Raw genomic sequence first — 27,405 nt, 5'->3', positions numbered from 1 at the left:
CTTGTAGCGCCATGGAAGGGAAGGGATGGAGGTGGTATGGAGCTGATAGAGTTTTGGTGATTAAGAGGAGTCAACTGAGGCATCTGCAGTGCACCTCATTGGTAATGAGAATAAGGTGGCTTCTTTCAAAAGTGTTTTGCAGCGGTGTTTCTAGAGGATGCATTTGTGGGATGGTGTATTTTTAGAGAATTTTATTGTGTCCCTCAGGTATATATGTAGTGCTCCATTTGCTGCAGTGTGGAAGGGGCCATGGAGTTACCTGTAGCTCCATCTCCTCCCTAGTTTCCATTTGTTAGAAAATCTCTGAAGTCACAACATGAATGCTGATCCCACTTGATTTAATCAGGAACTACTCTTAACACCAGCAGCTGTTATGTGCAGGAAATGTTTCAAGAGGTTTCAAGAGAGAAGAAACTCACTTTCTAGGCTTAGGCAGTGAAAACAAGTGTGGGTTGCTGCAACTGGGCACAGCACCATAGAAGTTAGTGCTGTTTGTCAGAATTAGAACTGGAGCCTTGCATCTTCTTTCTGCAATGTTCCCTCAAATATTGTTGCTGGAGTCACAATATATCAATGTGTGTATATGTATATATTTATTTTTCATAGTGGGAGCTGCTTTATGCCAATGAAGGGTCATTTTTTTTCAGGGTATCTCCAGTTTAGACTGACATCCAAGTAGCTGCATGCTGATGTTAGCAGCAAATAGACTCTGAATATCCAGTAGAGCTTAAAGTAGTGGAAGGGGCACAAAATGTTGCGGGGAGCTCTTGGATACAAAAAAAATTATAGCAATAATAATGTGAGCATCCTCTCTATGCATGTGCATGAAGTGCAGCCAGCTGTCTGGGTCTGACCCCTCTGCTGGGGTATGTTGTGTGTCACCACAGCAGAGGTTGCTGTTGGCACAGGGAGAAAAGCACCCTCACAACTAGAGAAGAAGAGGCTCACAAAGGTATGTGTGAGGGGTACTCTGCAGTCCTCATGTCAGGCAGAGCCCAGCTATCTTCTGCACAGAGCACTCCAAAAAGTAGAAATAACAGTACTATTGTCAGCATGGCACAAGGAGAAGTTGTGCAAAGCGCCACAGCTTCTATCCTTGGTGTTTTATGTCTGAAAGAGGTGTTTTTGCAGCCTGTGGTGTTTCTTCCATGTCTGCTGTGAGTGATGGATTGTGGCATTGCTCCCTGAGCCCTTGGGGCCATGCTGGCTCGTTTGCCCTGGCAGCCAGGAGGAGTCCTTGCCAGCCAGGTGGCAAGCACAGCCTGTGATCTCACACTGCATAGCTACTCCTGTGGTCTGGGTGTAGCACAGTTACATGCTGTGTTTGGGGTTCAGCTCGTGGAGAGCCTTAGCTGTAGCTGTTTGCTACGACAATATTCCTGAAGCCAGGTGAATCACCCAGCTCTGAGACAAAATCTCCAGGTACAGCTCTTATACTAAAACAACAGTCACCTCTTCCTGAGCCAAGAAGACAAAGTCTGTGCATTGCTTTTGAAAAATGTAGGAAGAAAAAAAATAAATAGTTGTATTTATTTTCAATAACTCATTCAGGTGGAACGGGTAAGTAGTTTTACAGTGCTGATTTATGGTCTGTTGCAAAATGCAAGAGCTGCTCATGATTGCAAATTTCATTGATCTTGACTCTAAGAATTTCAGTACTGTGTTGTTTTATATAGTTTTCTCCCTCCCCAGTCCTGCCATTTGAAGCAATAAGAATGGTTTGCCTTTATGCAGCACAAGAGGAGACAGCAAAGCCAGGTGCTGGGAAGAGTACCTGGGTGTTCTGATTTACAGACCCAGGCCTGTTCATTTGAGAGGGAAGGTCTTTATTTAAAAAAAAAAAAAAAAAAGCCCTCTCTCTATGGGCAGCAATCCATGCTTTATCATGCAGTTAAGTGGCAATCTCTGCAGGCTCATTTCTCATTACCACCCCATGGACACTTGACCATACCTAATCCAGTAGCTTGACCCCACCAGCTTAAAGCAGCATACTGGTTCCAGTTGGCTTTGATTGTGGTGGTGACTGGTGACTATACACCGTGGTATAAGGTTTCCACCAGGGGTTTGGTCTTTCAGAATGAGCCTTTTGTTTCTTTTATTTCTCTCCCCCTAGTGTTGACAAGGTAGAAATTTCAAGGAGTCTGAATCAAGAAGGAAAAATAGCACTTTTACATAAAATGGAAAGAAACAAAACAAAAAAACCCTCCACAATAGCAGAAAATATTATGTAGCTACCCCTTCCCCTCTAGGTTAAAATAAAACCTGGAAGGATATTTCATTCAAAGAGAAGCCCTGTGCTGCCAGGGCAGTGATGTGGGTTCCCACATGGCAAACCATGTGGAGAGACAGTGAAGGGGGTGGGCTGACACCAGTGCAGTGCTGCAGAGTCTGGTGGTCTTGGGCCATGCGCTGGTGGCACTCCATCACCTCCCAAGAGGGGAAATCCCAGGCTGTCCATGATGGCTGGTCCTGCCAGGATGGCTCAGCTGGGACCCGGGTCGGTCCCGATGCAATGTGAAGGGTGGCCGTGGCTGAGGTGGGAAACAGCTGCTGCTGAGGCAGATCTGTCTCCTGGGAAGAGGTTCCACAGCTCAGCAGTGCCCTAGCAAGCAAAACCTGAGGTACCGAGAGAGAGGGAGTCTGAGTGCATGCTTGTTTTTATCTCCCATCTCCTGAGTTCCTGGAATGCTTCACTTCAGGGACTCCCTTTCTGGTAGGTCCTGAGATGCTGGGGACAGTCTTGCCCGGATTCATCTCAGACAGGGGGAGGGCAGTCTGCCATGCTCTGAATTGTGTGGTGGTATGAAAAAATTTACTAAAACACTCTCCCATTTAGCTAAAACGGCAACAGATGCTGTGCAGTTGTGAAAGATCGATGTTTTTAGATGATAAGCAATGGCACTCTCCAATGACTTGGGTTTGGGGTTCCTACAAGCAAATATTTATGTTCTGGGTAGCTTCACTGCCTCTTGTTAGCCCAATTCATTCTCTTCCTCCAGAAATAGCACTCTGTCATATGGATGTTCAGCATACCACAGGAGGAGCAGTGCAGCTTGCATTTACATTTATGTGCAAACCCGCCAGAAAACATTTCTATTCTTACTGGCCCAGATTCCTCCTCCCTATGACTAACTATTGCTGAGCCATCATTGAGGAGTTAGCATCATTGCCTTTAAGTGCTGTGGGCCTATCTTTGCAAAGGTTTATCACTTTGCTTTTTTAAATTAAGTATGAATTTGGGGCCAAGCTACATCCCACTGTGTGTTTAAGAAAGAATACCAGAAATCCTGCTTTGGGCCTGTGAAGTCAGTGGCTCAAAGAGCAAATTGTATTCTGGTTTTCCTTTTGGTCTGAGTTCTTCTAATATCTGCGAACAGGAGTGGCTTTGCAGTGTCGTTTCTGGTAAGCCTATGACGTGCTGAGACACTACTCCCAGTGACCACTGCAGGCAGCACACCCCTCTCCTGTTTGACTCATTTTGGGTTCTCAGATGTCAGGCTGCCCTAACAAATGCCTCCCAGCAGCTACAAGAGATGCACTGGGAAGCATGCTGTGCTGTACTCTGCCTCGTCAGCGTGGGGAGGCAGGAGATACAGTGACAGCAGCTTCTCTGTGTGTGTCAGTTGGCACCGACAGTGCAGGTTACTCTCAGGTTTGTTGACACCCTGGTACTGTGCTTTGCTTGCACCAACTCCCTTCCTGACTGGATATTCTGATGGGTTAGGAGGAACGGAGTGGAAAGGACTACTCAGAAGCAAATTGGGTTTGAACCATGCTTTTTGTCCTGAAACTATTTGCTAAAGAGAAGAATAAAGTTTTTAAAGAAGTAATTAAAAAAGACACTATGTGCAGCTTTTTCTCATGTTGACCAGTTTCTATGTCAGTCCAAGTCTGCTGTGAGCCGCACTGAGCCTGTTCAACTGTGCTTGTGGATTGCACCTCTTGGGAATTCCCAAGAGAACCTGCTGCCGCATCCTCCATTCTGTCTCTTCTGTCCCTCAGCCTCCCTTTCTAAACTTCACTGTGGACAGTTGTTCTGTGTCACTTATTAGTGCTTGTACTCTTTGTGTTACCATGGTCTGCACAGGTGTCACATGAATCCACTACAGGAAAGGCAGTCCTTCCTCCTGGAACCCACAGTCCAGCTTCTTTTGGCAGGTGCAGTGACCCATAGTTCTAGTAGAGGGTTGATGTTTGTGTTGTTTTAATTTCTCTTATTTCAACACATCTATTTATATCTTCTATATCATTGTGCATGGATGCACACACATCTCTGGCATTGTTATCATCCAAAAAATAAGAATTTTGTATTAAATTTTCCTGCAGCGCTCCAGGAAGCCTGGTTTTATGCAGGAATATCCTGTTCTGTTGTCCTGATGAGAGATAAATAGCTTGGAAGAAATGTAGGAAGTGTGCAAATGAAAGCAGAGGTTTTCAGATTCTCCAGAAATGAATAAAGTGTTCTTGCTCTGCTTTATAAAAGCCCAGTTTCCTTTCATTGAAAACACTTCGTTTTTATGTCTGATTTTAATGGGAACAGGACCAAGGGCTGTGGGGAGCATGGGCAGAGCTGTTTTACTCCTGCAGACTTGCAAGCTAAAGGACCTTGTTCTTCCTGGCTGCAGAACGCTGTGATGACTGGGGTGTGGATACCATGAAGAAGATCCAGATTTATGATGGGGAACCTGCCAAGATCAAGTGCCCACTTTTTGAGACCTTCTTGAAGTACAACTATAGCACAGCGCATTCTGCTGGCTTAACCCTGATCTGGTACAGGATTGCACAGGACCGGGATCTGGAGGAGCCCATTAATTATCGCCTCCCAGACAATCACATCAGTAAGGATAAAGACACCCTTTGGTTCTGGCCTACTCTTCTCAATGACACTGGGAATTATACCTGCATGCTCAGGTAGGTTGTGTAGTGCAGCTTCCGTCTTCAGCACAATCAAATGATGTTTGTGGAGGTGGGGAAATTATGCTGTTAGCACCAGATCTTTCTGTAGGGAGACGAACATTTGCATAAGCATTAATGGGAGAAGAATGTTGCAATTAAAAGTGCTGAACCAATTTACATCGCAATAAAGCTTGGAGCCTTGCAGACATTAATGAGTGTACATCTCCTTGCTTACTGCAAGTGTCCATGAAAATGCTATTGCTGAGCCCATGGCAAAATCCACAGGCACTCACCATTAAGAAGTGATCTGTATGTCTAGAGTAAAAATAGCTTCAGATGCAGGGGTAATGTTTTGACTGCACGCTAATTTGGCAAAGATTCATGAGATTCAGACTTCTAGGAAATTAAAAGTGTCTCTAAGTATGGTACAAAATGAACATAGCATCTGCTTCACACAAGAGCTCTTTTTGATCTTACTCACATTGTCTCGTCTGTGTCTTTGACCGTATGATCTGCTGTACCCGCAGGGGAGTGGATGTTGCTTGTTAGTCATCTTTATAGTATTTTCTGAGCTTTTGTGGCCACCTTTGATCATGTTTTCTTTCTCATTTATAAATGAGTCAGCTAAGGTTGTTACCTCCGTCATCAGTGCTGTGATGCTCGTTATTGCAGATATAATTTTTATTTAATTCCACTGCTGTAGGAGTAAACAGGTTTCAACTAATCAGCCCTATTCTCATCTGTCCTCAGAAATACAACATACTGCAGCAAAGTTGCATTTCCCTTGGAGGTTGTTCCGAAAGACCAGCACTCTTGTGTGAGCCATTCAATAAAACCCACTGAGGAGATGTTCTACTTGGAGCACGCCAATCAGAAGATCATATGTCCGGATATTGAAGGGTTTTACCCTGCCAGTGTAACACCAACTGTCAAGTGGTACTTGGTGAGAAGGACTTACGTGGGCAGTGGGGGAATGCAGTGGTGTATGTGAAAAAGCAGGGGTTGACATGAGAATCATAGAGCTGCATTTCAGAGTCTTCCCAGTGGTGATGATGCTGTTAATGAAGCTTTACTAATTTTAAGAGCTTTGTTTCCATTGAGTTAAAGGGTAAAACTGCTCTTGGAAGGGTATTAAGAGCTAACACTGAAGCATTTTTTCACCAGAGTGCACAAGTCGAGAATACTCTAGCAGGGATTTAGTAGCCTCAGTTCAGTTATGGGAAGTATGTTTGACCTGCTGTGTGAGCGACTCACTATCCCTGTAAACGAAACTATCATTCATATTCACTCTTTAAAAAAACCATACTTGTTAATGAAAATAGCATCCTTTCCAAAATCCTCAGAGGTCAGAAAATCAGGCCTCTACAAGGACCATGGGTGCCCTGTTTGACACAATTTAGCAAACCTCTTTTGTGAAGATTGAGACATCCCTACCCCACCCTCCATACTGCTCTGATGAGTAGACTGTCTCCAGCCATCCTCAGGCTCTCGCCTATAGAATTACTGCTCAATTTTATTAAATTTGACCTTACTGTTTTTCTCTAGATGGATGCCTTTAGTCAATAGAGAGTAAGAATTCTCAGGGGTTGTACAGCCAGAGGGTTATGGGTGTGAATTCTTTAATAACTGCTTATAAAGTGCTTTTGGATTTCTAGATAAAAGGTTCTGTGTAAGTGAATTTAATAATAAAGGAAGTTGTCAACAAATATATCTGCTCATTTAAAAAATAATTTGAGAAAAGACCCTAAAGACAACCCCCAACTCTAAACCCCTTTAGGAAAAACTTACTTTTGTATCCAAGAGGAGCACTTTCACTCCAGTAGTTTAAATGCTTTACTTGTATCATTCATTGAAATTCACATCTCGGCAATCAATTAGCAGAATGAAACAAAAAGTCCCTTGGAAGTAATTTTCAGTCAGCAAGTCGTCTCATGCCCAGTAAAAATCATTAAAAATGGTATATGACCCCTGTCTTAAACTGCCCCATTAGGATGCATTTGATTTGGAAATGTACCACTCAGAAATAATCTCTCAGAAAATGTGCACAGCTTTGGGCTTTATGACAATTAAGATGTTATCTGCCTAACCCCTTTCTGAAAAAGAATCTCTAGCTTGGAATTTGGCAGAGTTTTCCTGCCTCGCCTGACAGAAAGAGAGGAATTATTGACGTTTCTGTACTGCAGATTCTCATTTGCCGCTTGCCAATTTTGGGGCCTCATCCTCAGCTGAGGTCCATCACAGTAGCTTGATTAGTCCCAAAAGATGGACATCAATGGGGACATGTCCTTTAGTCTTAGTATCCATTTGTAAACACATCATAATTTTCTTCCTCTCACTTTTAACTTTTACTCTTCGCTCTGCTGAGGTGCTCACCTTGATTGCAAAGGTACTGTTGGATTAGAGATCTCTCTTCTACAAAATTGCCTGTGTTTAAGGTGGGATAAAACTATTAGGGTCATCTGCTTCATCACTTAATTTTCAAGGTGAACATAGCAGTCCATACTCCAACATGCTCAAAAGTCATGGTATTTATGTCTGATCAACATCATGGTCCCAAGTATCATATTTATAGTTAAAGATCAAATCTTTGTAGTAGCATTTAAACCAATACCTTTACTTTTGAATTCCAAACTCAAGTATTTTTCTGCCTGACTCCAGAACTGCAACTTGGTGGATGGCTTCCATGAACGACATCCCCAAGGGCCCAAGCTTGTCATCGGCATTGTCCGCAGTGCATATAAAGGCAATTACACTTGTATTGTGACATTCAAGGACCATGGAAGAACATATAATCTCACCAGAACCATAAAAATGAAGGTGGTGGGTAAGAATGACTTTAAAATATGTAAATGCATGTGGATAACAGCAAAAGTGGTAAAAACAGTTAAAGGGTCTATCGCAGGATCCACTTGTGGTTGTGTTCAATCTCCTTTACTCAACTGACCTGGTATATTTTTTCTTGCTGGCATCAGCTTTGTATGACTTCCCAGAACATAGTGCACTAGAGGTCTTACCAACCACCATGTCGAATGCCCCAAACCCTGAGAGGGGTCATGCTTAGATTGGTGGGATTTAGCCCATGAGATGGCCAGGGGTACCCTCTGCTGGCATGTGAATGCATAACCCTGGCAGTCCTGCTCATTGTTGTCCCCAGTGCCCTTTGCATGTCATTTTTTGTAGGATTGTGCGTTTATAGCCAACTTGTCTCAATCTTCTTGGAATCTTAAAGCCTTGTGTGCAGAGGTTGGGACTGTTAGTCAGCCAGGCTGAGCTCCACGTACCCACTGCTTGAGCAGGTATGTCCCAGGCACCAGGGCTCAGCCTACCTGCCAGAGAATTGTAGACAGAGCTTAAAAACCTAGTGAGCTGTAGGGTACATTGTTAGTCCTATGGCAACAGCTGTCTTAAGAGCCACGTTAAATATTTGTGACAGGAAATGACGTTTGTATTTTATTTTTTAGAAGCAGCAGTATAATGAAAGTAGTACAGGTTATGCCTTGTGGGAGAAGAGAGGGGTCTGGAGCTCTTCTGATGTAAGAAGCCCAAACTAGCTTACCTAAACTTTGGAGGAGCCTCAAAATCTGGGTCTGCCCCTGAGTCTGGCAACTAAAATTTGATTTCTCTGTGCATGGAACTCTGCAGTGGGACTGTATCACAAATTAGATTGGGAATGCACAATGGCATTATGAACGAGACTCCAAAGATTCCAGATTCTCATAAAGTTTGGGTCCCTGTGAGGGGCTCTCTGTTGTTTCCTGCAGGATCTCCAAACAAGGCCTTGCCACCACAGTTCATCTCTCCAAACGAGAAAGTTGTGTATGAACTGGAAGCAGGTAAATTCCAACACTCTCTATCTGCTGTTGCTGCCCTGATACCCTTCCTGCAGGTCAGGAAGACCCAGTCTCTCCCCTTCCACTGTATCCTCAGTGCTTTCCCTCAGAGAGCACATGAGCTACCACAAATTGCCTGGTAGACAGTGTGGGATGCCAGTTCTTTATGCCAGAATAGGAAAGCACAGCTTTAAAAGTTGGGTTTTTGCAAGCATAAATAAAGACACATGTTCCGATGTGGAGATGCAGGACGGCAGCTGCAGGAGGAGATGAAATGGGGACACTGTGCTTCTTAGGAAAATTCCTGTAAGACCTTGGGTTGGCCCTGGCTTTGGTTTGCTCCCACCTTCCTTCATTCACCTCCATAGTGGCTTCAGCCTTCTATCCACTTCTTACTCATCTCTCCTTTTTGGGGTGATTACTTCCTAATTAATGACAGCTCTCCTTTCAGCCTTGCAACATTGGGTAATGGGGTATCACACCCCTTCCTCCAACCCTTCGCCCACCCCATCAGTTTCAACTCATAGGCCTTTGGAGGAATTCCCTATATTGAATGGATTTTGTTCCATTATGTTGCTGTAATAAACGTGGTGCCAATGATGATAATTAGCCCAGAGTCTTCACTTGAAAGTACAGGTTTTTAGGCTCAGAAGGTCAGACTTCATCAATAATTTCTCTATAAGAAAAAATTACTTATGGGCTGATTAGAAAGATATTCACACTCCCAAGTCTGATCTTGAGCAGAGGTCAAATTCCTGAAGAAGTGTTCCCACACCAAAATGCTTCTGTGGAGCTTGATCCTTTGCTTTATGCCATCTGTGCCCTGTGCAGAGGGGATGATTAACACTGCTCAGCTTCTCAAGGAAGTCGTTGGCATGAAGCATCTCCCTTTGAGTGGGTCACTTTGTGAAGTCAGGGAATTTGTAACACAATTGAGAAGGCAGTATATTTTTTTCAATTTATGTATCTATCACAAATCATCATGTCCAAGATGTTAGACTGTTATTAGATGTCAGAAAGTGGTTGCCTCATTCCCTCCTGAAGAGAGACAGATCTCATGCTGGAAGGATCCCTGGGTAGCACAAAATAAAGGTGTTGCTGTTCCTGCTTTGCAATGCCTCTTGGTCGTCCTTTTTTTCCAGGAGATGACCTTATCCTGCCCTGTGAGGTTTTCTTCACCTTCTTGAAGGACTCCCGGACTGAGGTGTGGTGGACCATAGATGGGAAAAAAATGGATGACATCACAGACCCCAACATAAAAGTCACTCAAAGGTAACACGTAATGTGAAGCTTTATTTGAATCTAATCCTCTCTTGGGTCCTGCAGAGGGGTGTGGATATAGGTACTTGAGAGTGCTAAGGGAGTGTGGAGTACCCTGCTTCCCTGTTCATCAGAAACCCCTGTTTTTGCACCATGCAGTGATGAGCACCAGGAGTTCTAAGGAGGAGCCATCCAGACCTGGACAGTCTCATATCTTACAGAAGGATTTGAGAGAGCTCTGTTAACCAGTTCACATCATCACTTGTTCAGGTCCTGTTAGTGATGCTGGTGTGAGTGCCTTTGTGGGACTTTTGAAACAGGGGCAGACAATTATATTTAGAGATGAATGTTCCAAAATAGCATAAGTGATAAAAATGTTTCAAAAAAAACAGAGGCTGAAAACAAAAATGTAATATTATACATAGCATTGGTTAGGAGGAATAGAGATGTAGTTACATGAAGGACCCAAATGAGGATTAACTGTTTGCTGGATGCTGAATTCCAAGTGGAAGTCAGTCACTGCCCCAGCTGATCTGCAAACCAACCTAGAAAAGGAAAGCAAAAGGAAATACTGTATCCCTGTTTTGCAGATGGTCAGTTCAGGCAGCAAGAGACAAAGTGACTCATCCAGGATTGCATGGGGAATGTGATGTGACCTCTGAATCTTGAGTTCCTGAGATTTTGTTTTGTAGACAAGAACTTCCATTTTCTCTAAAAGGCAATATGACACAGCTGCAATGAGAAACTTATCGGTGGAAAAATAAATATTAAGGAAAATCAGATAAAAGAATAGCTGCACCTGTATTAAAATCTGAAATGTGTATTTATTTATAAATACAAATTTATGTGTTTTGGTCTTTTTAAATAAAGAGGTTATATCAGGAAAGGAATGTGTGTCCCTAAGAACTTGTTGCAGTTCCACATATGTAATGCTCTAGTTTTTCTTTTACAGTGAAATTACTACAGATTTTGAAGACAAAACTGTCATAAGGACTCTAACAGTTGCAAAAGCCACAGCAGAGGACTTGAAACGGAATTACACTTGCTATGCCAGGAACATCAAAGGCGAGGACCAGAGCCAGGCCATAGTGCGCATGAAAGGTAAAATACTTGCAGAGCATGTGTGTGACGTGAGGTGTTCTTATTGAGGGCTGTTGGTCCTGTCTTGAGCCTTGCCCTACAAAACAGTAAGGGAACAAAGAATTCCATTAGGCTTTTTTGCCAAACACAGTCTGTTGTGTACGCACTGCTGCATCTTTGCTGTCATAATGCACCACTTCTTGAAGACCCGGAACAAAGGGCAAATATTACATGTGCACTAATGTGGTCAAGTGCCTTGGAGGAGAGAGGGATGGATAGCTCTGTTGTCTTCATCTCATCCATGTACCACATGTGAAGCAGACCTGAGGGGTCAGACTGTTGGAATTGGATGAGGGTTTTGCATGACACAACAGCTACCAGCTGGCATCTTCCAGAAGGTGGACTGCACTTGTTGGCATGGCGCAGGGAGTGAGATGGTGAAAGCATGATGCTCTGTGGTTTTACTCCTTGCTGTGATGATGCTTCAGTCTAGATGCAGCCATCTCAGCATGGATGGCATGGACTGATTCAGCTCTGTTCAGCCTGTTTCCCAGCCTTGCCTTTCAGTAATAAAAGCTATGTGAGGTTTCCTGGTTAAGGTAGATCTTTCTGCCTCCTTATTAACCTCATCTAGAGCTTCAACACCTGATTTTTTTGTAAGTCAGAGCTCCTCTCTCCCATAAGGAATGCTGCCCTGCCTTGCATAGCTCATGGTAGACACCTTCTTCCCCCTACTCTGCCCTATGAGCAGGGAAAGGCTCACAAAGGTCGTTACTGGAACATCTCTTTCTTCTTGGCACTTGTTGCTTTCTTTTTTAGTCCTATTCATTTGAGACAAACCTTTTCTGGATCATTAGGAAGGAACAGCAGACCAAACACTTAGGTGAGAAAGGCCAAAACCATCTGCCAGTGTGTTCATACGCCATTCATAATTCTTCTGGGGTGATAATCATAGAATCATAGAATCGATTGGGTTGGAAAAGACCTCCGAGATCATCAAATCCAATGTTTGTACATGTAGGAGAAATGGATCTAGATTACTCATTTTCTTTCTCTATATAACAATGCCTAAATGCAGTTCTCTAGTGGATTTATCTGTATTATCTTCTTTCTTCCTCCCTCGTCTGCTCCTGGATAGCTGAGTGGGTTTTCTCAGAGCAGATGTGGTTACCCACCACCCCTTCTTCTGCCCTGTTCCACAGAAAAATCCAGGAACCATCTCTAGCTGCTGCTGGCAGAGCAACCTTAAACTAAGCTCACTGCAGCCCATCCCACTGTGCACAGGAATATCAAGCATACCAGAACCTGACCCCTCAGCACTTATCTTCCAGTTTTTAGCAAGTGGCTATATATGTTGGCTCCAACTCTTTCATTACATTAGGTAACATACATTTCTTGCTTTTCCTGGATGATTCCCTCTCCTTCTTATGTAATTCAGCTCATCACTTAATGAAAGTTGATAAATTCCTTCCATTTTCTTTTTTGTAATTCACTTTTATTAGAAACTTATTAAATATTGGAATTTGGTGGTGTCTCTACTCCCTGCTGTTGTTTTATTGTGCAGTTTGCCAGTGTGCATGTCAACTGCCACCAGAAGAGTTGCCCAGGGATACAGTGAGAAGAGTTATTTTCTGTACTTAGTACAAAAAAAAAAGCAGCAGTGGTGTGACAGTGTATGAGTTGAATGGGGGCCTGTGATGTCCCCAGGTTGTCCTGTTTGCAAACATTTCAGTTTTTCTGTAATAAACTCTGATTCTTCTTTCTAGTAGAAAACAGTCAGGCCATGGTTAGTTTTATCCTTGCTGTCAGTCTGGGGCAAGCCACAAGACCTGTGTCTGTTTGATAAGGAGGGAAAATAGTAGCCATTGCCTTAATTTTGCTACAGATGAGCTTTATCTGTCTCTCTTAGAATTAACTGAAGGTGTGTTGCCCCAAGAGTGTGTATTCTGTTGGGCAGATCATATTCGTGAGCTGGCTTGTACTATGGAGGTTTTTTCCACTAACAAGTAATTCTACCATCTGGCTGCTCCCAGAGCCTCATTCAGGGACAGAAGTCCAGCCTGTGCAATGACTTATTCTGCAAGCTCAACGAGACCTAATAACTGAGCATGGGCACTCCAGGGTGGCCAGCTATCATGTGTCCTGCTAGAAAGCCCTGCCTTGGTCACCTTACTCTGAAGGGCCTTGGCTCCTGGCTGTTCCTCTGTGATATTTGGTTGCATGTGACACAAGCTTGTTCCTGCCTAGCTGAAAGCCCAGCCTGTTCTTTAAACACAACCCCCTCTTTCTTTTTGGACCTAGTTGTAGCACCGAAGTACACCGTGGAGCTGGCCTGTGGACTGGGGGCAACCATCCTGCTTGTTGTGGTGCTGATAGTCATCTATCATGTGTATTGGCTTGAAATGGTCCTCTTCTATCGAGCTCATTTTGGAACAGATGAAACCATTCTAGGTAAGGTGATAGAGAGTTTGCATTCATTTTATCCTGCTGCAGACCAGGCCCTTCGTTCTCATGAATTAATTTTCCTATAAGCTATTTTTAATTCTCTTCAGAGCATAATGACATTTTGACCTTCTTTTTCTATGGCTATGTTCAGTTGTGTGGGTCATTTTGGAGCAAGAGGAGTCAGTCTTGGGGCAGGGAAAAGGAGAAAGAAGTCCTCTGTATTCTCTGCAGAGGTGAAGCATGGACATGTCAGGCTTCCTGGGGCACTTCCCTGCTGATGGCTAGTTATTTCACCCAATCTAGATGGTCAAGAAACGTCACCAGGTTTCAGTAAGTCAGTGGTTTCTCTGGTGACTCTGTGCAAGGATTCATGATCTGGTCCAAAGTGATCTGCTTTAGAATGTGGGAAGGCACTCAAAAGGATGTATCTGGAAATCACCCTTCTCTCCTCAGTTCTTCCACAGCTTCCCTGTGTTGCTGGGAGTTCATTGCTAGGGACTCTGAGGTGAGATTTCTTCCTCTGGAGGAGGAGGAGGGTGTTCGAGCCCTTGCAGCTTGGGGTGTGAACCTGCCACAGGGTTGCAGCAGCTCTCATAGGGTGTAGGCAGGGTGCAAGTCTCTGTCTGGTGGGACTGCTCATGTGGATAGACAGCAACAAGATGGAGCTATGTCAAAGGTGTCAAAAGACCAAAGGAGCCTGGACAGAACAGGTTGATCATCTTGCTTTCGTTTTGTAACTTCGGCAACCCAACAGTGTCTGAGTACCTGCACGTTCAGGCTGGGTAGTCAAAGAGGTAGCGCTGCTGTCTTGTAACCATGGAAATTGAAGTGTCTCAACCTTCAGTGCCTGGGCTCAAAGTGAGCATTCGTATCTGATTTTCCCACAAAGCAAGTCAAAGGCCCAGCATGTGCAGTTTCACAGGTGTCTCTTCTGCCATTTGTATCTTTCTGTACCCCCAATGCTCAGATGGGAAGGAATACGATGTGTATGTGTCCTATGCACGCAATGCGGAGGAGGAAGAATTTGTGCTGCTGACACTGCGGGGAGTCTTGGAGAATGAATTTGGTTACAAGCTGTGTATCTTCGACAGAGACAGCCTCCCTGGGGGAAGTGAGTATTTCACAGGGGTCTGTGCTCCATGCACCTCCTCTGTTTATTGTTCTTGGAGGTATTGATAGTTGTTTGGAACAGGTCTATCCAGATTAACTTTTGGGTTTTTTTCCCCCTCTGTTAATGATATCTTCTAATATTTTGATATCTTCTAATGTTTTTGATTCACATGACAGTGTTGCAGATGTTCCATGCTTCCAGAAAGGCTGTGGTGGGCAAGTGATGGTGGTTGGTTGTTTTAGTTGCTTTCTACAGAAGTGATGTACAGGAGTGATTAATTGATCAACGTGGGGAACTAGACAATTGACCTTCATGCAAGCCCTCTGAGCTGCCTTAAAAAAAGAGGATAAAGTCAAGGCTACAAGAAAAGAAGCAGGGGAAGTGTTATACTACCAGACTGGTAGCTCACAGAGAGTATGGTGAATGCCTGTAAAAACCAGGAGTGTCTGCTTCAAGGAGGTGTGAACAGCACCGTACCAAAATCAGTGAGAAGATAATGTTCCTTCCACTACCCTCATTAATTAGGGAGTTTGTGTCTAATATGGCATACAATTAAGCTACTACAATTAAAGTACTTTGTTGCAGGAAGTGAACCATCTCTTCAGTAATATGTAGTCTTTTTTCACTGTTTTCAAGCTAAATCATACAAGGTTTTGGACATAGTGTCTGCTGCAGGAATGCAGAGAATCAACAAGAATGGAAGTTTATGAAACTCCAGATAAGCACAGCTTCACACAAATGCAACAAGCAGGGGCACAAATCTACTGAACACTTTATTTCCAGAGTCCTGGGAGCTCAGGTGGGGCTGTATGATCCCTGATGCCTACTAAAAGTTCAAAGTCTGAACTCGAACTCCCGCCAGTGCAGACTGCCCCACTTTGAATTCGTGGCCTTTGGGTCAGAACCCCATAGATGACAGAACCTGTGCTGAGGTCCTGTTTGGGTAGGACAGGAGGGACTGCTGGAGTCTCAGCCCAGCTATGTGACAAAGGAAGCAGGATCAGTCTGGGATCTGTTATCTTTATCTCCTTGCCAGGATCTAGAAGCACCTTCAAGTCTGAGGATAAATAAGTAAGTTTGCCTCAGAGGACATGGAGACGGGTGCAATCCTGATCCTGTTCCTTCTAGAGGGAGCCTGGATGACATGGCAGAGCAGGCTCAATTTGCTTGATGCCAGTGTCAGGATCAGATTAGGTTTGCTCTGAGCTGTTCTCACCAGATGTCCATGTCCCTCCTGTTCCCTCTGCCACTCCTTGCTATCCTTCCCGTTTCACTTTGGAGGGTGTAATTTTCCTCCCAGCATAGTTCTTCTGGGCTCTCTGTCCTTTACCCTTGCCCCTGAACGCTCCCATCTCTGCCCCTTGTGTCAATCACTGCCAGCCTCAGGCCAGCACCAGCCCTCTTGGGCACTGCTGGAGTGGCCTGTCAATGCACTGCTGTTTGCAATGCTGCTGGGGCTTCCCCATCACTTCTTAGCCAGAATTTGACTAATCTTCTTGGGAAAGCACAGCAGGCCAGGAAATAGCTTTTGGCAGCTGGTGTCATGCCTCCAGAGTGTGCATCTGTGTCATGGGTAGAGTTATGTTGTCCTTGATGAAGAAACAGTGGGAGGTGAATTATCCCTCAAGTTAGCTGACAGCAACTATAATCAAATGTTTGTGACAGCTAAATGAAGTTGCTTGTCAGCGTTATTTTATTCTCCATTGTAATTTCTGACCAGTCAAGAGTTTTCCCTTGTAAATGAAGAGTGGGAGATCCTGCAGCAGAGAGTAGAAGCACTGGGATTCACACTTACAAGGGATTTTCACATTAATTACAGGGAAGTGCCAAAGGACAGTATACCTGCAGATGTGATAAAATTTAAGAACATCCACAGTTACTATGACATGTCTCCAGCTCAAAGTCTGTCATCAGAACAGTTTACTTTTTAGTTCTAAAAATGTTCTAGTCTGCTTTCATAGATGATGGTAACAGGAACAGATGGATGAGTAACAGGAGTTAGGATGGGAGCAAATTAATCCAAGAGGACACTCAGGGAGGGTGTAGATTCTTATTGTGTGTGTTTGATGTGGGGAAACTGAGGCAAGAGGAGTGAAGGGAGTCCAGATGTCCAGAGTCATTCTGGACATCTGCCAGAGGAGGATATAAGCATAGGTATTCAAGCTTCCTGACAACTCTTCAGGCTGAATTTTTCCCTTGAGGTCATCTGTTGTTCAGCTGGCAATTTCTCTGCCTAACTCCAGAAAGTCTCCTTTTCCCCTTCTAACTACATGAAAGTGAAATGTGAGCCTATGAGATCAGTAGCCCTCTTGGCAACCTCATAGCATTGAGTGGTGTCACTGACATGTAGTGCCTTTTAGATGTAGGTATCTTGGGCATCTCCACATAGCACAGGGAGGAGGAAATGCATCTCTAGGCAGTCTGAAGCTGAGAGTAGAAGATGTCACTATATGGGGCAGTGGGTACCAGCAATAGTATAGGAGGTCTTACCTCGAGTTTCTTGCAGGGTTGGGAAGCACCAGTGTAGTCTCTAGAGAGGGCCTCCAAGGGATTTTACCATTCCCTTCAAGAGATACCTGGTGTCACACTAGCAGCTCAGCAGCATGTTCTTGGGCATCACTAACCACTTCAATGTTTCTTTCTCCCAGTTGTCACAGATGAAACCCTGAGCTTCATCCAGAAAAGCCGACGTCTGCTTGTTGTCCTCAGCCCCAACTACGTTTTGCAGGGGACACAGGCCCTGCTGGAGCTCAAAGCTGGTCTAGAGAATATGGCCTCCACGGGCAACATCAAAGTCATTCTAGTGCAGTACAAAGCCATCAAGAAGAGCAAAGTGAAGGAGCTGAAGCAGGCGAAGGCGGCCTTGAATGTCATTAAATGGAAAGGCGAGAAATCCCAATACCCAAAGGGCAGGTTCTGGAAGCAGCTGCAGGTGGAAATGCCAGTGAAAAAAATTAGCAGGAGTTTGAGCCTTGATGGGTTGATGCATTTCCCTGAAAAATGTTTGACACCATCAGAAAACAAAACAAATGATCCAAATCCTCAAGTTATACCAGAGAGTGGGAAGGAAATCAGGGTTTTTTCTATGAAGGACCATGTCCCAAGCTTTTCAGATGATTGTCATGTTTTCCCTGCATCTTTTGTACTGCTCTGGCAGTAGAGAGATGAAAGATGCAAATACCTCCTCTCTGAAAATGTATGTTCTTCTTATCAACCACACAAGCCCTGGGCTTAAGGTGTAAGTTTGGACTGTCCAGGTGTGGGTGCATCCAGCACCTTGTGATAGTGTGATATTTGTATAGGCCAGTACTCTTAGATCCAGTTCCAATGAGACCTTCATTAGCAGCCAGGACAGAGCTCCTTTCCTCTCCCAGGTGACTTCACTCCTTTTTGGTCCCTGGTACAGAGGCTGAGGAAGGGTGGCTCCACTGTAGAGCCTTTCATACATGTCCCAATTTTGTAGTCTCAGTCACTGTGGGGTCACAGACTTCTGCTTCAGTGGAGGGAGCGTAGACTCCTGAGGCTCCTCATCTTTGCTCCCTACGTTTCTATTGAAGCAGCTGCATTCAGATAGTTTGGGAATGGGAAATGGCTTTTACAAAAGTTTTAAAAAAAACCTGTACAACTCTGCTAGGTGATATTTGTATTGTAGCACTTCTGGTAATGAGTGGTCAGTCTCTGGGTCTCTCCCGTCTCATAAGTACACCAGATCCTTCAGAGATGCTTATAATCCAGGGGAAATCTCTCAGTACAGGCCATGGACCATGTCTGAGAGATGTTTCTTTGTAGACTAAACTCAGTGACTTCACAAATGCTACAAGGAATGCCAGTGTACTACTGAACCTGCCTGCTGTTTCTGCCACTGGCTGGGGGACAGCAGCATGCAGGGTACTGCCAAGGCCTTGGGGATGACACTGGATATATGTCCAAGGCACCAGGAGACCCTGCAAACTTACTGAACTTACTAAAACTACTAGGCCTGTCTAGCTATAAGAACAGTCTCAGAAAGCGGAGGTTATTCATCCTGGAGAAAAGAGGGCTTCAGGGAGACCTTATTGTGGCCTTTTACTACTTAAAGGGGGTTATGAAAAAAATAGGGACAGACTTTTTAGTAGGCCTGTTGCAACAGGACAAGGGCTAATGGTTTTAAACTAAAATAAGGTAGATTCAGACCATATTTGAAGAAGACATTTTTTAAGATGAGGATGGTCAAACAGTGGCACACGTTGCCCAGAGAGGCGGTGGATGCCCTGTTCCTGAAAACAATCAAGGTCAGGTTAAACAGGGCTATGAGCAACTTGATAAAGTTGAAGATATCCCTGCTTATTGCAGGGGAGTTGGACTAGATGGTCTTTAAAGGTCCTTTCCAACCCACACTCTTTCTGTGATTCTGTGAAGAATCTGTCTTCTCTGCCTGGTTATTTGGGGCTCAGGTTTAAACTAGCCTTGGCTTTACAAAGCAAGTCTCACCCTATCTTGTTACCAACCCAAGGCTGCAGAACAGAGGATGTATCTGCTTCTGTAACCTTTGCACAAAATGGAAACACAAAAATACACTGTACACCTGTCCTTGCTTTAGCGGGAGACATAGGACAGGATGTGTTGAGCTAATCCCCAGCACTCAGGGTTTTCAGATGGAGGAGGGGAGTGTCTCTTCTGCTGTAGGACAGATCAGATCACAGTGGGACCCTGGCATTGAGTGATGCTATGGTTCACAATGTTTTCAAATAAAACTGCATACTCAGAGGGTGTCTCCATGCTCCTATAGCTCCCAGTGCAAGGGTCTACCCACTTAATTGAGGAGTGCAGTATTAGGCACACCAAGTGCATTCTTCTTTTTTATTGGTAGTGGTTATTGCTGGGTCCCCTTTGGCTTGTGTTTTCCCTGTTGGTATTCAGTGAGTGAAGCATATGCATTTATAATGGCATTAAAAAAAGCACTACAATTTGGAGTCAATGCACTACTCACCCAGCTGAGGAGGTTTGGGACATCCCAGTAAAAAGCCCAGCCTTGAAGATGTGGGACTCAATCCTGCTGTCAGGGAAACTCCTTGCCCTTAGTATCTTATGTTATTCCAAGGCTGCAGGGAGCTCTGCCCTTGGTCAGGTACTGTATGTCATGATTTAGGAATGGTACTTCCCAACTTAATGCTCCCACTGAAACCATGTGCCACTCACTCCCTTCCCCTCCTCTTCCTCCTGCAGCAGGCTGGAGACAACAGGAGGCACAAAAGGTATCATGGGCTAAGAATAATTTACTGGAAACAGTAGTGAGATAAGAGAACAAACAGCAACAATACTAATGACAGCGGGTACAAGAAACAAACACATGGACACCCCCCCTTCCCCCCAGAACCCCCACCCCGGCAATAGACAAGACCTGACTGCTCCCTCCACCAGTCCAGAGGGGACCCCTTCTCCCTGAAAGAGTCTTCCTGGCATTGATGTGAGGTGGTATAGAACAACCTCCAGATCCTGGCCATGCCGCATGCGGTCTACTGTAGAAATTAATTCTGTCCTGGCTGGAGCCAGGATTCTACAAATGTGGAAGAAATAGAACTCCTTTCTTGTCTTCCTCTTCATCCTCCCCAAGTAAGCTTTGTTTTAAGCAGATAATATCGCAGTTAGCTTCACTGGAGGCAATGGAACTTCTCATCTGCTCAGAGGTACTTAAAAGCCTTGTTACAAGCTTCTCTACTGTGGTTGTCTGAAGAGAGACAGAGCTGCTCCCTGCATTCCAGAAAGCTTCATTTATAGAGATAGCACCCAAAACCATGCTCAGCTTTGTGAACCCATTGCAACCATGTCATTTTGCCCAGCTTCTCCTTTTTGTATGTGTTTTAAGTATCTCTGTAACCAGCTGCCAGATCTGTAGGCAGAGGGAATGCCTTGAGGCCAAAACAGAGCTGTGTTAGATTCCTATATTTTTAAAAAATTGACTTCAAAATATGCATAAATTGAATTGACATGCCAGAGCTCACCACATCGCATCTCTCTTTTGGCTGAGTTACCAAGAGAACTTCTGCTGATGTTTTAGTAAGTCTGATTATTTTAGGAAGTTAAATTTACCTCATGGATTTTGCTGATTTTATTCAAAGAGTTTTCCAGATAATTAATAGACCTGAACTTTCTCTGGCACTGGCATTTGTATACATCTCTGGCACCATTGCAGTGGCCTTTGGTGCCGTTGCAACACCAGAATAGGATTACTGAGACACATCAGCAGAGCACCGAGAAGGTGAAAGGTGTGGTGGGTCTGGAAGGGGCCAGAGGTCCAGAGGGAACAGTGTGGAAGGAATAGTGCTGGAGTAGGCTCCACTCACCCATGAGCTTTACCACTGGCTTTGCTGGGGTCTGTCAGGCCCTGGGTAAAGCCCAGTCCCAGCTGTAATGCAGATCTGCAAGCACTGCAAGCACCCCAGGTCCACCTGCCATTTCATTCTATGCCACATACTGTTTCCATTGTGGGATTCTGTCACAGCATCTGTCTGAGTCAGTTGATTCATTTGAGTTTCTGTGCTCTAACCTTATATCTATTAATATGCAGCTCATGCAAAGTTCCTCATTTTTTTTTCATGGGAAAACATCGTGGCACAAATTGGAAAAAATATCTTCCCTCCCCATGCTGTTTGATGTTGTACAGCTGTTTCAGAGTTTTCCCTTCTATTTTCTGTATGTTTTTGCCTTTGTGTGATTTGGTCTATGAATTGTCAGTATTATTTTATTTTGCTTTTCAATAAAACATTTTCACTTTTGCATTTCAGTCCTTGTGCATTTCTCATAAGTACCATATTCCTCCCCATTACATCTGTGATACGCTGTTAAAGAAAGATAATTGTGTGTAGTCCAAGCATCAAGATCACTTGGGGCACCTCTTTGGAGGGGGACATTTTCCTAGCTGCTTCATGTTATGCTGGCAGAGGCACCTGAGCTAGCAGGGCTGTGCAAGCAGAAACACAATGACACAGAGCATTCAGATGTCTCACAGCAGTGGACACAGAAACACGCAGAAAGTCCCTGATCTGAAGAGTCCTTGTCAATCACAAGACAGAAAGATGGGAAGGAAACATCATCTCTGCTTTAGAGATCAAGTCAGAATGTTGTACAGAAATCCTGAAAACCTGCCCAAACCACAAAAATCAAACTCGCTCTTAAACTGCTTTGCCAATCACCTTCCAGGCAGTTGGGTAGAAAAGTTTCAGTCAGTTTCATGTTTTCTCATACAAGCCACTTTCTTGTCTGTTTGCGTGTTAGCAGGTAAGTTGACAGAGGGCCTAGCACTTCCAGGCCATTAGCAAAATGAATACTTGTGTTAATCTGTGGCTTTGGCGTCTACGGGTATGGGATCTATGACCATAATACTTAAAAGCCTGTTACATCTCTGGGCTGTATTATGGAAGACACAAGAAAACCAACAAAAGTGTACAGTGTCTTCTGTAAACATTTAGTAAAGATGGAAGTGTTTTTATTATAAAGCAGATAACCAAGAGTATTGAATCCGCAAGCCCCAGAGTGTTATTGCTGCCTGTCCTATCCCATGCTGTTGGTGTCACTGAGACCTGCACACTGTGAAGTGGCCATTCAGGATTTTTCATGAGCTGGGTAAACACTGCAAACTGAATATCCCTAGGTATCCTGATCAGACAAGTCTAAATGCATTCCATTCTTAGAAATAAAATCTATCTTTGGGAATCTGAGCATTTTCCCTGTCAAAAAAAAGTCTCAAAAAGTGTTGCAAATTCAAAACTGATAAAAGAAAACCAGCACTGTCGATCAGAACATTTCATTTCAGCAGCATCAGAGTTATTCACATTAATTGAGCCTGGATTTTTGAGCAGGTGGGTAGAATAGGTGACCTCCCAGGGGCTGCTCCTGCCTACATTTGGCCATGGTTCTGTGATTCCAGTTGCAAAAAGACAGGCCTTTCAAACTAGCAAAAGATATTTTTATTTCACAAAATTTGAAGCCTGCCTGTTTTCAAATAGATCTCAATCAGTTGTAGAAAGATTTGAATGAGGTCTGGACTCAATAAGTTGGAGATTGCTGCCAATTCTTTGTGCCTTTGACATACAGTGTTAAGAACCTGTCACAGCGTTGAGTGACAATTCTGACAGAACTGACTTTATCATCTACTTTTGGTTTCAATGAATCAGCATTTTCCTGAGTGTGTTGAGGGGAAATCACCTCTAAACTTTGTGTATAAGAAAAAAAAATACTCGATTTTAATTCCAGTATTATGTTAAAGGACCAAACAGGGCCTTATTTGCTCCCTGAGGATATTACTGTGTGATCATTTTTCTATCCCAAGTTCTTGGTCTCAGTGATCTAGTGACAATGAGTTTTACAGGTAGCCATACATATTGGAAAAGTATTGTTCTGTACAATATTAAAATAAGGTGCATCCGGATGCAACAATGGACTTTCTGCTGTGAGATAAGAGACAGCCAAGTGCTGGAAGAATAAGAAGCATTGCCATTGCAGGGAAGGAACAGTATTTTTATTTATATAAAAGACCAGTGTTCACTGGCAGGGAGAGAAGGGAGTCTCCAGACTGAGGAATGAAGGCTTTAGCAATGTGAAAGGGAAGAGAAGCAGTAAGTAGCTATTCTTCCCAGAACACCTCTTTGCAAGACATTCCTACAGGCAGGTTTTTCTTTCTGAATGTGCAAGAGCTCTTACTCAAATGATCCCTGTCCTGCTTGAACACCAACCTGTCATTGGGTTCCCCTTCATCTCAGACACCAACACTCAGTAAGTGTGTGGGGCTTTAAAGTTTTTACAGTTCTATTCATCAGCTTGGGTTCATTTGCTGAGTGCCCCAGCCCTATAATTCCCATCCTTTCCTATGCTCACCCATTAGCTGTGACACCTTCAATATTCTTACTGTATCCCAAGCCACAGATGAAGTCCAAGGACATCCTTCAGGCTTGCTGCTTTTCAATATTTGTAATGAGAGATGCTGCCCTTGCCTGGCACCATTCCATCTAAGCATCTTGCTGAGCTTTACAACTTGCAAGAAGTGTTTTGAAGGACAGTATTTCCACCTCCCATGATGGCCAGGAGAACTGATGGAGAGGTGTAAGGCTGACACTTTTGCTTTCCAGATTTGGAGGATTCCATTTCTAGATGAGAGAATGTGATAGGGAGGGAGATGGGTCTTGGCCTCAGCAGTGCGAGCTGTGGCAGGATGACATTGCTTTTCTTTGTTCCCCTGATGTAAAGGGCTGCTCAAGCTGTGGGCAGGTAGTTCCCAAACAAGACCTGCCCTTTATCAAACACCTGCACTTCCTTGGGCAGGAGTGATGCTGTGCAGAACAGAAGTCAGAGTAGAGTCATGGCATATTCTGGCTTCTTGTTTACCACTTAAACCTTCTCAAAAACCCATTGCACAGCAAAAATGCTGCCAGCAGCAGCGTGGACAAGTTGAAAGTCACAGGGCTTGTGCCAGGTTCCCCTCTGCAGGGAGGGGGATCTGTGCAGGAATGCCACCAAACACCTTCCTTCAGCTTTTCTCTCCCTGCTTCCTCCTCTTTGTGTACCCCAATTCCTCTGTCCTTCTACTCTTAGATACTACCGAAGCCGTGTTTGACTTCATCCAGAGGAGCCGCAGGATGATCGTGGTCCTGAGTCCTGATTACCTGACGGAGAAGAGCATCAGCCTCCTGGAGTTCAAGCTGGGCATCATGTGCCAGAATGCCATAGCGACCAAACTCATTGTGGTGGAGTACAGGCCACTGCAGTGCACCCACCCCAGCATCCTCCAGCTGAAGGAGTCTGTCTCCTTCGTCACCTGGAAAGGGGAGAAGTCCAAGCGCTCTGGCTCCCAGTTCTGGAAGGCGTTGCGACTCGCCCTGCCCCTGCGTAGCCTGAGCGCCAGTGCTGGCTGGAATGAGAGCTGTTCCTCCCAGTCAGATATCAGCCTGGATCCCATCCAGAGGAGGAGGAGCCGGTTGAAAGGGCAGTCTGACCCACGGGGTCCCACAGCAGTGACTCTCACTCATGGAGGGATGACCCTGGTGTCCGAGTCAAAGGCCAAACACCGAGCTAAGCGCTTCCTGACATGCCAGTGTTGTGGGACCTATTGCAGTGGCAGCAACAGACTCAAGCACAAGCATCAGGCTGTGGCTGAGCCCAGGTGGGACGCTCATCCCTGCAAGCCAGGCTTGGGCAGGCCTGCAGCACAGGGGCTTCAAGGCAGGGGTCAAGCTGAGCTCCCACCGGCACAGGCTCCTGCTCTTGCCCTCTGCCATTACAGCGACCTGTCAAATAACAATGACTTCTATGTACTCTAATCCACAGGCTGATGGTACCACTGGTGCTGGGCCTGCAAAAACACTCACTGCAGCCTCGGAAAGGAAATTTTTATCATATCACAGGCTGGCATTGTGCCATTCACTGTCAGTCCCATGCTAGCATGGAGGACTGCAGCAATATCACTGCTGGTGACCTGAGCCAGGGACCTGCAGCCATGCACAGAGAAGTGGCTGGGGGCTTCCTGCCCAGGTCCTTTTACTGAATTTAAATTGCAAAGTGGACCTGAAAATGTGTTTCTCTGGCATTGCTTTTTCCCAGCCGTGGTCATGTTTGCAGCTGGGCTGCTGCTGGGGTAGGGCATGGGAGGGCAGGTCCTCAGCTGGGGACTGGGAAGGGAGAGAGGGGGGAGAAGCCATCCTCCCGGCAGTAACGTCTGGAGAAGGGGGGAGCAAGACTGCATTTTGCAATGGATAAAACTGCTAATGATGGTACCAGGAACCCCTGCCAATGCAATTATTCACTGTGGTTTAAAAGAATTTGGTCAAAAGTTTTAAGGCAAACCCTTTCTCTCCAAATAAAAATGATTTCTTTAACCTGCAGTTGTTAAAAGTACCATAGGAACTGGTAAATGCTGGAGCCTTGTTCATCAGGTGCTTGCTGGGGAAACGGTTTGTCCAAGCTGGCTAAGGTTCCCTCCTGTTCCAGACCTTCAGTGGACTCCTGGGCTTGGTCCCTCTCCTGGCTTCACCGCATGATGAATTTGTTCTGTCAGTTGAATGGCCTTTCACACAGCAGGGAAGAAAACCATTAAAAATCTAGGGAAATATGATTTAAAAAAATTCTCTGAGTAGTCAGTGAGCTCAGAGATAGGAGCAAGACCTCAAATGCTCACAGAAAACCTATGGTGCTGAATCTAAGGGGTCAAAACTCAACTACACTTCATTAAATAACCAAAAGAGATTCGAACAGTCTCCCTGGGTCTACAGTTTCATCAGTCTGTTGAGCTGGCTGTCAGCAGTGTTTCCCACTCTTCTTCTGCAATGAAAACTTCATTTCCCTCATTTCATTTTGTATAATTACTTCTGTCCCCATAGAGGAAAGCTGTTAATCCTGGGAGTCAGCTGCTTCCCTTCAGCTGATGCTCTGTCATGACAGATCAGGTAATATCTGGATTTGTTTATTTTCCCTGAGACAAAAAAGGTCTCCTTCTGTCTAGTTATTGTCTATCAGGTTGGCAAGTAATGGAAGGAAGGGGCCATGTGTCATTTTAGTAGTGCTGAAGTCCAGTTATAGTTCACACATCCCTTTCCTTCCCTCACCCAGCCATCTTCCTCAGTATTGCCCTGACCTCTTTGATCCTTTCCTTCTGAGATCAAGCACAGCTGACAGCTCTCCTGGTACAATTTTCTGTGAGCTGAATCCTAACAGCCCACAACAGACTGAGAAATAGAAACCAAAAAACCTGGTGCTGAGTCAGTCTAAATAAAGAAAGGGCAATAAACCCCTACCAGTTCATAGGAGTTAGAAATTCAGTCTCTAGAGAACTCTCCAGGTGTGGATTTCTCTCTAATTTCAAGCAGACACATTGTAAATTGCTTGGGAAAGTTTTGTCCATATGTGGCCACTCCCAGTGATCAAAGAGAAGCAGGAATGAGATATTTGGAAAGCGAGCTGATAATTGGAGGATGCTTTATGAGAAGTAAACAAAGTACCATTAAATGGTTAAATTGTTCCATTTTTTTACAACTAGATGTGGGATGGTACTATCAATGACTCTGGTAGCACTGAGAAATGCAGCTACAAAATATGAATAATTTGTAATCAATCAGCCTCTGGAGTCAACATATTTGTTATTTGTTGGCATTTAAACAGCTTTTATTTGCTGACTTTGCCCTTACCTGAGTGTGGTAGTGTCTTGATCAACTACAACAGTGCAAAGATATAGGAAACAGCAGTTGGAGCTCCTCACAGATGTAGAGAATGCCCAAATGCAGCCTTTTAGGGCAAACTGTCATCTCTTCATGAAAGAAAAAAAGCACACTGGTATGACTGTTGCTTGAACAGAGCTAGTGCAATTTTACCACTTCTTTTCCTAGCCACCAAAAGGACCCAGGATCTTCATTGCGCTTGTAACAAATACTGAGACATGGTGGATTTCAGTGTGTGCAGGCTTTGCCCCCAGGACTGAGGTCCTGGAGCCCAAAAGCACACCCTTTTGGAAGGGATGTCTGAGCAGGGACACAGGGACCAACCCCTAGATTCAATTTCCATTGTGTTTGTCTTTCATCCTAAGCAAGTTGCTTAAAAATACTCTCAAGTACTCACTTGATGTCCTGCTTTAGGACTAGAACAAACTGCAGAATTGGATTCTGCTCTCTGAAAATCTGTCAAAGTCTATTCATGTCCCATCTGACACTGACTGCTGCAGATGGATTGTAGTCACTGCTCTCTTTTCTACTACACGTGCATTTGCCAGTTGTATACAAAAATGAAATCATCTCCAAAGCTAACAGCACAGTATTATAACCC

General features: G+C 44.5%; 1 protein-coding gene across 4 annotated transcripts in view; it reads left to right on the top strand.

The window, feature by feature from the left end:
• Positions 1 to 25,201, top strand: part of IL1RAP (interleukin 1 receptor accessory protein) — a 49,295-nt gene extending 24,094 nt beyond the window's left edge. For 3 of the 4 annotated variants that reach the window (XM_071566159.1, XM_071566158.1, XM_071566157.1), the window contains exons 3-11: positions 4,626 to 4,911; positions 5,647 to 5,839; positions 7,555 to 7,720; positions 8,658 to 8,729; positions 9,869 to 9,998; positions 10,939 to 11,087; positions 13,368 to 13,517; positions 14,479 to 14,622; positions 24,190 to 25,201. In XM_071566159.1, the coding sequence (XP_071422260.1) occupies positions 4,626 to 4,911; positions 5,647 to 5,839; positions 7,555 to 7,720; positions 8,658 to 8,729; positions 9,869 to 9,998; positions 10,939 to 11,087; positions 13,368 to 13,517; positions 14,479 to 14,622; positions 24,190 to 24,914 (2,015 nt within the window). In that variant the 3' untranslated portion in view covers positions 24,915 to 25,201. Of the gene's footprint in view, positions 1 to 4,625; positions 4,912 to 5,646; positions 5,840 to 7,554; positions 7,721 to 8,657; positions 8,730 to 9,868; positions 9,999 to 10,938; positions 11,088 to 13,367; positions 13,518 to 14,478; positions 14,623 to 17,270; positions 21,386 to 24,189 lie in introns of those variants that run through there. The other variant, XM_071566160.1, reaches the window with a different exon arrangement.
• Positions 25,202 to 27,405: the final 2,204 nt, after the last annotated feature.

This window comes from Pithys albifrons, chromosome 11 (genome assembly GCF_047495875.1).
Source record: "Pithys albifrons albifrons isolate INPA30051 chromosome 11, PitAlb_v1, whole genome shotgun sequence".
Taxonomy (NCBI): Eukaryota; Metazoa; Chordata; class Aves; order Passeriformes; family Thamnophilidae; genus Pithys; species Pithys albifrons.
Note: the sequence above shows the minus strand (reverse complement) of the source record. Positions and strands in the feature narration are given on the sequence as shown.